Source organism: Bos indicus x Bos taurus, chromosome 13, assembly GCF_003369695.1.
Source record: "Bos indicus x Bos taurus breed Angus x Brahman F1 hybrid chromosome 13, Bos_hybrid_MaternalHap_v2.0, whole genome shotgun sequence".
NCBI lineage: Eukaryota > Metazoa > Chordata > Mammalia > Artiodactyla > Bovidae > Bos > Bos indicus x Bos taurus.
The window spans coordinates 28,131,197-28,143,439 of record NC_040088.1 but is presented as its reverse complement, the minus strand read 5'-3'; the positions used below and the strand labels follow the sequence as shown (position 1 = coordinate 28,143,439).

The 12,243-nt window shown below is 50.7% G+C and overlaps 1 protein-coding gene across 2 annotated transcripts in view; it reads right to left on the bottom strand.

The window, feature by feature from the left end:
* The window catches only part of CDH4 (cadherin 4), a 478,624-nt gene that overhangs the window by 106,298 nt on the left and 360,083 nt on the right, over positions 1-12,243 (bottom strand). Inside the window, exon 4 of one of the 2 annotated variants that reach the window (XM_027559062.1) lies at positions 2,333-2,500. In XM_027559062.1, coding sequence (XP_027414863.1) covers positions 2,333-2,500 — 168 coding nt within the window. Of the gene's footprint in view, positions 1-2,326; positions 2,501-12,243 lie in introns of both variants that reach the window. The other variant, XM_027559061.1, reaches the window with a different exon arrangement.

Genomic DNA, 12,243 nt, shown 5'->3' with positions numbered 1-12,243 from the left:
ACCGTTCCAGGAGCAAGAAATAAGCATGTATTGAGTTATATTTCTGAAATTGTGGGAAAGCTTGTCATAGCATCAGCCCACCCTAAGCCACCCTCTCTTCCTGCAGTCTGTGTCAGAGCAGAGATCGACTTGGAGGTAGCCTCCCTCCAAGGGCTGCAGACACATTGGACGTCTGAGGAGCAGAGGACACACTCTCCAAACCACAGCAACGCTTCAGACTAGAAAACAGGAGAGCTTGCCCCGCAGTGACTCTGAATTGTGACTGCTGGCTTCCGGCATGTGGAATGTGCAGCTCTGCTCACCTGACGCCGGACACCTCGCCTGCTCACCAGCAAGGCCAGTCATTGGAGCTTACATCTACAAGGACCTGAGAGCCTCTGCCTGCTGCTGCTTGCCTGCCCAATGCGCAAGCTTTGTGTTAACTTGGGAGGGGGCGTGTTTTCCCCCATTGGAACATGTAGACATCACTGTGGCTTGTGAGAAGACATATCCCCATCAACATGCCCGTGGGCTGGTGGGGTGGTGAGCCCCTGCCAGTGAGGGGAAGCCAGCCCTCCCCCTGCCATCACCAGCCACAACTTCTCTGTCCCTGGGACCCTGGAGGGGGTCAGGAGGAAAGCACACCAGTGTGTTTTCCTCCATCGTCCAGCAGAGGACAGACACGGCAGGACCAACGGACCCAGTAGATCCTGGGGACCCTCGCAGGATAAGGCTCTGCCCATGGAAGAGCCTTTCACAAGCCTATGTGCAGCCTGTGAGACAGAGGAGGGAATTTCCATGTGTCAGGTGATAATAGCATTAACCTGGGAGACTGGGAACCAGGGCAGCAGAATATTCCAGCAGTGCTTCTAACTGGCTGGCTGTAAATCTGAGATTCCAACAATTCCTCTTCAGGTTCGAGTTGGATTAACGTGCTAGAGCAGCTCACAGAATTCAGAAATGTGCACTCACTGGCTTGTCAGTTTATTGTAAAGGCTGTGACTTGGGAACAATCAGATGGAAGAGGGGTGTGGGGTGAGGCGGGGAAGGGGCACCCCAGATCTCCATGTGCTCACCCCCCGAGGCTCTCTGAACCCCGTCCTTTTTGGTTTTTATGGAGGCTTGCTTCATCACATCAGCATGATTGATTAAATCATGGCCACTGGTTCAACCTCCAGCCCCCTTTCCATCCTGGAGGTAGGGGTGGCAGAAGTACAGTACCAGCCCTCTGGTCTCAGGGTTGGTTCCCCTGCTGACAAGGGTCCCCTGCTTTCCAAAAGTCCCCTTGTGCATAAACTCAGCTGTGCTAGACAGGGTTTGCTATGAATGTCTGCAGACATCTTTTTCACTCTTATCTTTTAGGAAACTGCATAGGCTTTAGGGGTTCTGGTGAATAACGGGGATGAACACCAAACTATATATTTCTTAAGTCACAGCATCACGTGTGGAGAAGGCAGGATGATGTTCATGACATGTCACTGTGGCTGTGATGTGTGTGTGGTGGGGTGTCTGACCTGGGGTCCCTGCAAAGTTTGCAGCTTCATCTCTGCATATTAAATACCACCCTCCCTTTTTGCATCAAACAGAATAGGAAACAAAACAGACAAATCAGGCCAAGAAATGAAGATAACACCTTAATAACAGAGTGGGGCAAGGCACTCTCCATGGATGGCATTATCTACTGGAATTCTCACTACCATTTTATCAAATTATTGCTTATATTGGGTTGCAATTTTCATTCAAAGGGAAGAAGAAAATGCTAGTTGATGGCCTTGATTATTGAAACATGAATTTGTGAAATGAGTCTTTCCCTCCTTCAGGAAAAGCAACCTCATGGTGGCTGTCAGGAGCAGATGACACCGAGGGAAAAGACACAGAACTGCCCCCTGGCGCCCCAGGCTCATTCTCAGGCTCTCTGACTTCACCAAGGTCACTGTTAGCACAGAGAAGCCATCATTCTCCATTTAGCATCTTAGTCATAATGGGGAAGAAGTGTGAACAAACAGATCAAAGGAAGATGTCAGAGGTCAAGGGCCACGACCCAAGTTCCTGTCCCATCTCCTCCCAAGCACCAGAGTTGTCACTTGACAGTGACCGGAGAGAGAGGACCCAAAGCGAGCAGGCCTGTCCACCCTGGAGGATGCGACCACCCTTCTGATTTTTTTCTGTTCTGTGCAATACTGATCTTGTTACTGAAAAGGCGAAATCTTGATCTTCTCAGACACCCAGTGCACAGCCATCCCAAGCTCCAGGAATATGCCTATCAGGCTCAATTCTTGACATCCTGGGAGAAGAAGCCTAGACTAAAGCTGAGAGCAGCCCCCTCGGCAGGAGGCTCTCCACTCACCCTCACCAGCTGCTGCGGGAAGGGCCCGCGAGAGTTCTCTGGCACGTTGATGGGTGGGATGACCCAGTCCCGTTTCTGCCTTCTCAGCCCGTTGGAGCTCTGGCGCTGTGGCCATGGCAGCAGCGTGTCTTTCGGAGGCTGGACGGGGTCCGGGACTGTGTTCTTCTTTCCTTTCTGCAGAAAGGGAGAAAAGAGGCAGAGGAGCCTGGTTAGGTTTTGCAGAGGAAAAGGCATCACTTAGAATCTGTGTGTGTGTGTGTGTGTGTGTGTGTGTGTGTTAATCACTAAGTCGTGTTAGACTCTTTGCAAACCCATGGACTATAGGTTGTTAGGCTCCTCTGTCCATAGGAGTCTCCAGGCAAGAATACTGGAGTGGGTTGCCATTTCCTTCTCCAGGGGATCTTTCTGACCCGGGGATTGAACTCTGGTCTCCTGTATTGCAGGCTGATTCTTTACCATCTGAGCCACCAGGGAAACCCCTGGAATCTAGATCCAGGAAAAGACAGAATGGTGTTGGGAAAAGTGTGTGTGTAGGGGTATATGCTAGGGGGAACAATTCTAGCAAACCTCTCGTCTGTACAAAGAAATGGACTACAGATTGAGTGGGGGTAAAGAAAATACAGCTGACTATTTAACAAGTAGATCAGGGCTTTTAAAGAGGAAAACAATGGGGAAAAATGACAAAGGAAAGTACTCATATATTTTAATTTAAAACCCTTATTTATGGATGAATTTACAACAAATATGACCAGAGTTAATAACCTCACTATATAAAGAGTTCCTATAAATCAATAAAAATGGAACTTTATTATAACAGGAAAAAGACCACGAATAGATAATTACAGCAAAATAAATACAAAGGATTGATAAACTCATGAAAAATGTTCACATCTTCCAGTTATCAAACCAAACCAAAGTGGTGTATCTTCCTCACCCATCACAGTGATGGAGTATATAAAGTGAGCCCTCTGCACTGAGGTGTATGCTCTGAGTCAGCAGGGCTGATGATTGAGGGTGTGGGATTTGGTGTCACACAGACCCTCGTCCAAAGATTTGTGGACATAGGGAAGGCCCTCAATCTCTCTAAGCTTCAGCTGCTTCTTTTAAAAAGTAGGGGTGGTATAACAGTACTGAATTCAGAGAGTTGCTATGGAAATTAGACTGGTAAGAGCCCATGCCTGATGGGAACCAGTGGGTCTGGATGTTGGCTGTTCTGAAGTCATGGACCTCATCACTGCTGGGACCAGCATTTGGCCAGTGACTTTCAAGGGCCTCAGAAAAGATCCTTGCTCTTGACCCCATAACTCCAGAGCCAAAACCTGTCCCAGTGAAACTGTGTGGACAAAACCCTACAAATAAAGACGTTCATTGTAGTTGTCTTTATGATAATAGTGTGTATATATAAAAGAGTAAAAATATCAGGAAAAAATTCTGGAATTCGGATAGTAGTAAATAGTAGTTAAATGCATTGCACTGCGTTCATATTTTGGGATATTACATGTCATGAGAAGTTACTCTTTGAATACACGAAGAAATTCCATACGATAATAGTAAATGAAGAGACGGTGCCAAAGTTACAGGCGATATGAGTCCCATGATTTTTTCAAGGGTAGAGAAAAGGCTGGAAGGAAACACACAGAAATGTGAACTCTGGTCTTCTCTAGTCACCAGTGAGTTTTATTTTCCTTTCTTTCTTTGACCTTTCTATATTTTGGGATGTTCTAATGTGCATGGAATTCTATAACTAAGAACTCCTGTGTACCCGTGGCGCCTGCACCTGTGTGGCCTCCAGGCTCACTTTCACGGCGCCCCGAGTGGCTGCCTCTGCACTTTCCACAGTTGATGTTCCTTTTACTCCAAGCCTCAGAGCCAGGAGCACACGGGAACTCATGGTACGGAGACAGACCTTAGACCAGGATAGCCCAAGCCTGGCTGGAGGCACCTGGCCCTACATGGCCCTTCTCCAGTCATGGCATCGCCTCCACCCTCAGCTGAGCTCTGGACCCAGTGAGAACCCACTGCTCTTGGTATTGTCTGCTGTGGACAGAGAGCCTGCCTCACTCCCTTTTGCAAAAAAGTTGCATAGAAATGTTAGACACACACAGACAAAACTAACTGATTTAACAACAACAACAAAAAACAACAACTTGTATCCTTCCCCAAACCTAATGTTGATTTTTCTGTTGTTTAGTGCCTCAGTCGTGTCCGTCTCTCTGCGACCCGGTGAACTGCAGCACACCAGGCTTCCCTGCCCTTCACCATCTCCTGGCGTTTGCTCAAACTCATGTCCATCCAGTCCCTCATCCTCTATTGTCCCCTTCTCCTCGGGCCCTCAATCTTTCCCAGCATCAGGATCTTTTCCAATGAGTTGGCTCTCCGCATCATGTGGCCAAAGGATTCATACTTAAGCTTCAGCATCAATCCTTCCAATGAATATTCAGGGTTGATTTCCTTCAGGATTGACTGATTTGATCTCCTTGCTGTCCAAGGGACTCTGAAGAGTCTTTTCCAGCACCACAGCTCGAAGGCATTAATTTCTCGGTGTTCAGCCTTTTTTATTGTCCAGCTCTCACATCTATACACAACTACTGGAAAACCATAGCTTTGACTGTACAGACCTTTGTAGGCAAAACCTAATGCTACATCAGCAGAAAAACCTATCTAGGCTAACCGTATTCCACTGAGACCCCCTCTGGGACTTTCCCTACCAGGGCCCAGCTGTCTTCCGTGTTGAATTCCTGTACTTAAGAGTCTGCGGCAGTTAAAAACCGAAAGGTTCCCTAGGTTGCGTCCCGCCTTCATCAGAAGGATCTGTGCTAGGTGTGTGCATCCCGAGGCCTTGATTTCTCAGGAAGCCTGACATCCTCCCAGCCTTGTGACCAACCCTGCGTCTCTCATGATGATGGTGGGGTTGTCTCTAGGCTCCTTGATGAGCATCACAGAACAGCTTTCAGGTTGGTCCAACGTGCAGAACAGCCTGCACGTTGCCCCTTCCCCGGCAGCCAGAAAGTGAAAGCGTTAGTGGTTCAGTTGTGTCCGACTCATTTTGACGCGGTGGATTGTAACCCACCAGGCTTCTCTGTCCATAGGATTTCCCAGGCAAGAATACTGCAGTGGGTTGCTATGCCCTCCTCATGGGAATCTTCCTGAGCCAGGGATTAAACCCAGGTCTTCTGCATTGCAGGCAGGTTCTTTATCGTCTGAGCCACTAGGGAAGTCCCTGGCAGCCAGGATGCAGATGACTGCTCTCCATGTGCCCTGGGCACTTCGTGGGCACTGAACGTTCTGCACCGTCTCTGCCTGCATCCTTCCTCCCTTCAAGGCCACAGGAAGGTCATCCCTTCTCTACCAGGGGACCCAGAGAGGCCAAGTCGCTTCTGAAGTCCTCTTAGCTCATTAGGCAGAGGCAGGATCTGAGTGCCGGGGGTCAGGCCTCAAGGTTGGAGCATCTGGCTGCATGCCACCCTCACTTCTGGGGTCTCTTCGTGAGGTCACATCCCCTCTAGGAGTCCTCATGTCAGCATGCAGTGGGTTGGTTAGACAGGGACATTCCCATCTAAGAGGCCCAAAGACATTGGTTTATCTCTGAGTTCCCTGCAGGTCAGCTTGCAGGTTAGAAATGCAAAGTGTGAGATCCCAGCCCGGACTCATGCCCTCTGGGGTGATGCCTGTGGTGTGTTTACAGAGCCCTCCAGGGGACCAGGGGGCTGTCACTCTCCACAGACGCAAGACCTCACCCCTCAGGAAATGAGGGTCACCTGTCCCAGCAACTGCTTCAGGAGATGGGAGCATGACAGTGTTTGTTCTGAGCTTGTTAGCATGAGGGCAGCAGCTGGAATCAGCCAGATTCACCTCGCACCACGGTGAGGGTTTGTGGGCCGGGGTCCCAGCCACAGGCACAACCTCTGGGAGGTGAGGACTGGACATCTGGGCTCCCCCACGTCTCCCTGTGCACGGTGCCAAGAACATAGGTCTACCTGGGCACCTGCTAAGGCTCACGTGAGCCTCTGAATCTCAGACTCAGGATTTGAAAGGTTTTCATCGAGCTGTTCTATTCTCCTCTAAAAAACCTGCCTCATCCTCCTTTGCTGAGGCTGCGCCTCCATGGCGTTAATTTCCCTAGTGTTGTTTAAATAAATTGCACATATTTGCTACTATTTTAAAGCTGTGAGACAAATGTAATAACAAAATCTGGAGAAGATCGATGCCAGACCTGAGCTAGCTTCGCCGGGACGGGAAGACACACCCGCTCCTCTGGGGGAGGGACGCCGATGCCAACATGGACGAGCCATTGCCCACGGGCGAGTGCTCGCTTCTGGACCTGCAATAACCTTGGGCCACTCAGATCATGGCTTGCAAACCCAGGTGCACAATCACACAGATGGGAAATTACACTGTGGCCTCTCTGGAGAGCATCTCTGAGCGGATAACAGGCATTTCCCCATGCGCCAAGGTCACCAGTGCTTCTGAGCCACGATGGTGGATGTCAGGTGAGACATGAATGTGGCCTCTGTGCTCCCGTTACTAAAAACCACACATATGCGTGTTCATGTCCAGGCCTATATAGGCACATGCATGTATGGACACGGACACGTATGTATATGTGTACATGTGTACATATGTGTGTGCTCTGTGTGTCTCTCTCTCTGTATATAAGGTGTCACAACTTTCTCAGAACCAACAGCCCGGCCCTGACCTGGTGACCAAGCCCATATCACTGGTTCCTTACAGACACTTCAGCTTAAGTCAGAGGCCTTATAACTGGTAGGGGGAGGTTCCTGACTGCTGGGCTGGCCTTGGATTCGGCCACACTTGCTCTGCAGGTCTGCAGAACAGCGAGCACTGAGGAAATCTCCTGGTGGTCTGGTTGGACGGTCGATCCAGCCCACCTGCCTGCAGAGTTGGCGGCTGCGGAGATGGTGTGCAGCGGACAGGGGGGGAGGGGGTGGCATTCGAATCCTGACGCGGTTCCCCTGAATTCTATACATCACCCCCTGCACCTCTGTCCTGTGAGTCTGGGTGGAGTCTGCTGGCTCTGGGGACCCTTAGAGCCCTGACCTAGGATGGGGTGGCAGGTGGGCTTCTACAGGGACATCTGGAGGGGCTAGGGCTGTCCTGCCCGCAGGTATGGCCTTTCCCCAAGAGGGCAGGTGAGGGTGGGGACCATGGCTCCCAGGCATAGACAACGCAGAGACTGGACGCTCTTTTGTGAAGCCCTGAGTCTGCCTGCTCCTTAAACGGCTCTTATTTACAAAGCGTCTCTCCTTTGAGATGGCCTCTCCCACTGAGCCTTAATCGATCAGGCTCAGCACTGGATTCTTCTGCTGAGGAGGCTCTGAAATGGTGAGCTGCCCAGAGGAGTTTCCCCAGGGCCGGTGTGGGGTGGGCGGGTGTCCTTGCACCAGGCCTGGGCCCTGAGTGAGTCTTTTACTTCCCCTGGGCCTCTGTTTCCCTCTCCAGGGGCCAGATGAGCTCTGGGGGCAGCTGGGCTATGGGCCAGAGGTGGGGAGTGTCTGCCTCAGGTCACAATCTGGGGAGGTTAGGTGATCTCACTCCCGAACGATACAGGTGAACTACAGGGTCGCATCCTCAATAGACACACACTCTGTAAAGAAAACATCCAGTGCCTGTGTGGCTGCTTGGGCTGGTCCCCCTGGAGAGGTGTGAATCCCGCTCTGCCTGTGGCTCTTGGGGGTCTGGGGTGCCCAGGACAGGGTCTAAGATCCTTCCAGCTCACCTTGTCTCTGGGCTCAGTGCTTTTCTCTTGGCAGGGTTTCTGGACCAATCTCAGGTGTAGCATCCTCTGTCCAGGAATAAAGGGATGCACCCTCACACTCAGGAACACACTTCAATGAACTCAGGAGAGAAAGGGATGAAGGAGGACAACAAGGACTGTCCTCCTTTCTCAAGGGAAGGCCATGGCCCCAAGTCCACAGACAAGCTGCACGATGCCCCCCACCAAAATCATCACTTTCTACCCTCTCCCTGCACTAAGCCCAAACCTGGAGCCCAGCAGTGACCCTTGTGCCCATCTCCCCGAGGTGGCTTTCTCCCCAGCTCCTCACTGGGCACACCGTCTCATTTTCTTAAGTTCCTGCAGCCCTTCGTCTGCCCAGCTCTGCTCTCCTTTCAACGAGGTTGTCCTCTGAGTCTGATTATGAGCGTAATTGAGAGCGACTCCCCGGTGAGGTCTTCAGGGACTTGCTGACACCAGGAAGAAGCTGGGTCATTTCCCTCCCATCATCATTCACAAGTGAAAGATGAATAATGTAAAACTATCCTGGGGCAGGTTTTAAATTATCGCTTCTTTTTTCCTTCCTTTTTTTCCAAAAAGGAAAAAAAATGAGAGAGAGGAAAGTATCAGGGAAGGACGATAGTCATACGCTTCTCCTCCGATCTATATGCAAAAACTTATAATTGGTTATATGTTCCTGTTATCCAATCACTCACTAGTAGGAACACAGAACTATGACGAGCCAAGTATAAGCAAATAGGTGACTCATAGAACACTCAGAAGTGAGCAGGGAATACAAACAACCCAGGCTCTGTCTCCAATGTAGAAACTCCTCTTGGCCGTTCTGGATTGAGGATGGTTAGCAGTGGGTAAGTGGAGAATATTCACCTTTCCCAGTGATGGGAGTGAAGGTGAGGGTCCCACCATGAGCCAGTCTGGGTCCTGGGGCCCTTGGCTGTGACTGGAGCAGGTGGACAGGGAGCAGGGCCCGGGACACAAGCCCTGGTCATCACATGTGGGTGCCTGGCCCTTCAGCAAAGTGCAGTGAGCTCCACTGTCCTCCAGAGAAGATGGCTCCCCAGAGGCCTCTGCCCTCAGGGGACGACGCGGATCTGGAGGTGGCTTAAAAACTCCCAGACCACGGTGTGTTTCTTAAGAGCGCCCAGTCACCCCGCCCTTCAAGGACGGGGTCACAGATGAAGCCTGATGCCCCCACAGCCATTGCACGAAGTTGTTGGGTCCCAGGCTGCTCTGCCTCAGTGCCATAAATTTCCCCCACTAAAAGTTATTTATTTATTTTTGGCTGTGCTGGGTTTTCGTTGCTATGCGGGCTTTTCTCTAGATGTGGCAGGTGGTGGGGGGGGGTACTCTCCAGTTGCGGTGCACGAGTTTCTCATTGCAGTGACTTCTCTTCTTGGGGAGTATGGGCTCTAGGGTGCATGCCAGCTTCAGTAGTTGGGGCACATGGGCTCAGTAGTTGTGGCTCCCTGGCTCTAGAGCACAGGCTCAGTAGTTACAGCACATGGGCTTAGTTGCTCCGTGGCATGTGGGATCTTCATGGACCTGTGTCTTCTGCATTGGTAGGTGGATTCTTTACCACTGGGCTATTAGCGAAGCCCTCCCCCCACTTTTGAGAGAATAGCATAAGCACAAGTCCACCCGATTCAACAAAGGCTAAATTTATTAGAAAATGTTCAAGCTAGCTCCCTGTGGGACCTGTCCACCAGGCAGGTAACCCTGATGTCCACAAGGAAGCTTCTTAATCAAGGGGCGCAGAGTGGGCTCCCTCCCCCCAGAGGTGATAGTGGGCTCTCACCACCCTGGGCAGCTCCTCCTGGGGAAGGTGCCCCACACATTCCACCACCTTAATGGGCAGTGCAACCCCAGACCCTTAATGCTGAGAGATAAGGCTTCTGTGAGGCTGGAGCCTGTGGCTACAATTTGCATAAGCAGATAATGGAGGGATGATGCAGGCAACAGGGAATCCTGTTCTTTAACCTGCTAGTCTTCTCTGCTCTCTGGTCTCTAGGCTGGCCATGTGCCTGGGAGCCATGTGCCAGCACCTCTCTGGGTGGTGGATGCACAGCTGAGGGTCAGAGGTCTGGGACCAGACCTGCACTGAATTTCCTGGGAGATGTGGGGAGAGGAAGTCCTCAGGTGGAAGGCCCTGGGAGCCCTAATTAGGCTGGAGGTGCTTCTTTTTCATCACAGAAGTCAACCTGTGCCCGTGAGTCTCACTCTACTACCATCTCTGGGTATCTCCCTTTCCTTTAACCAGCGTCCAGCCCTGCTTGCTCCTGCACCTTCCTACGTCGAGTGACCTCGATAGCTTGCAGTCTCATCGGACCCTCTCGGTGGCCCTGATATTGGGGAAGGGGGTGGCCCATCCCAGCAGAAACATGACCGATGTAGGGCTTGGTGCTCCCAAGTTACAGAATTTGTGGGTCTGTGCTCAGAATGAGACATGAGGGGATGACACGCTCTGTCTGCGTGTGGACTCACACTGTGTGTGATGGAACATAGGTGCATGAGATTCACCCTCAAGAATCAATGTTATTTATGGCTCTCTCCTTGGTCTCTGATTCACCAGCCTTCCTGTTTTCATTGCTTCCTTACAGCTTTGGGTTAAACATGCTTCAAATAAGGAAACAGCGTCCTACCCATCCCAACTCCCCCAAATGTCAGGTCTAGTACTGATTTTCACTGAGGATAATTAGATTTCATGAGAAAAAAAGAGAGGCACCAAAATCTATAAGATAGTTCATTCCTCTACCTCCGACTTCCCTTTCAATATACATTTGAAAAATGGTACATTTTGTTTGCCTGCAAGCATGTATATTTAAAATATTTAACTAGGGTTCTGTCTGCAGCCTTCTGGCTGGTTTCCATGGCAGCTAAGGACCGACAGAATAAAATGGTATTTAACAAACACAAAATAAAACAACAGAAAGATAGCTCCCTTCTTTAACAAATAGAGCATGGGAGCCATTCTAAACAAACATTTGCATGAGTTTGGTTCTGAAAAGGCACTTAGTGGAATTTTTTTTACATCCACAACACAATGGGGAAGACCAGCGCCCGATCCTTGCCCCGCCTCCCCTCAAAGCAACTATGGTATTTCTTACTTCCCATCTCTTCTAAGAAGGGGAGACTGTTTTGAGAATTCCCATAAAAGTCATGCAAAGAAAGGTCTCCTGCACGAAACAACATGATTATTTCTTTGTGTATCCATATTTGGAAGGAAAGTCTGAAGCTAACACTTCTGTACTCGCTGCCTGGTGTGCGGGGAATGCGGGGGTGGGGTGGAGTGGGGGATGGGATGGACTCCCCAACCCCCGGCCTCGTTTACTTGTACCCACAACAACCCAGGAAGGGATGGGCTGACACGGTCGTCACTCATACCTGGGCAGAGGTCCGAGGACTGGCCAGGTTCATACAGCTGTGACGGCGGCTAGGGTCTGAACTCGGCCTCCCTGCTCCTCACTCACAAGGTGAAGCCCTGACACGGAGGGTGGATGTTGCCGTGCTGTGCGGTTCTGACACCACTGCTGCTGTTTCCTAAGGGTCAGGGTCAGGGACTGTGGGGGTGGGCGCATCCCTGGGGAACCACTGAGCCCTGGTTCTTCAGGCAACTTGTTTCCATCACCATCATCCTCAGGGAAGCTTTGTGTTCTCAAGTAGTTTGAAAACCTCATTTCTCCTAACAGACGCTCAAAGCACACCCCTTGCCCTCTGCAGCCTCGTGTCCCCCGCAAAATGAAGACACAAGATAACGTGTCTCCCAGGGCCTGAGAAGTTCCCCCTGATCCCACCTGGCTCTAAACCAGGCTCTCTGCACTGCCAACCTGGGAAGCAGGGCGTGCTCTGGGGGGCATCCTGTGTACTTGTAGGGTGCTCGGGTCCACACGACGCCAGGAGCACCCCCACCCTCTGTGACAACCCAAACTCCAGGCTTCTTCTCCGAGCGCCCCGCTTGGGGACTTGCTCTAGAGAATTAGGACAATTATGTTTTGCCAGCAACAACGTAAATGAAATTACTCTTTAGTTTACAGAAAGAAGTACAATTACAGTAAGAGAAGATAAATTAAATTAGCAAGTTAAGCCAAAATGTATGACTTTTTCCTGGAGTTGCAAGCGGTGGAACTGGTTGGGATCACTCACATTGGTGTCAATTAGTGAGAAA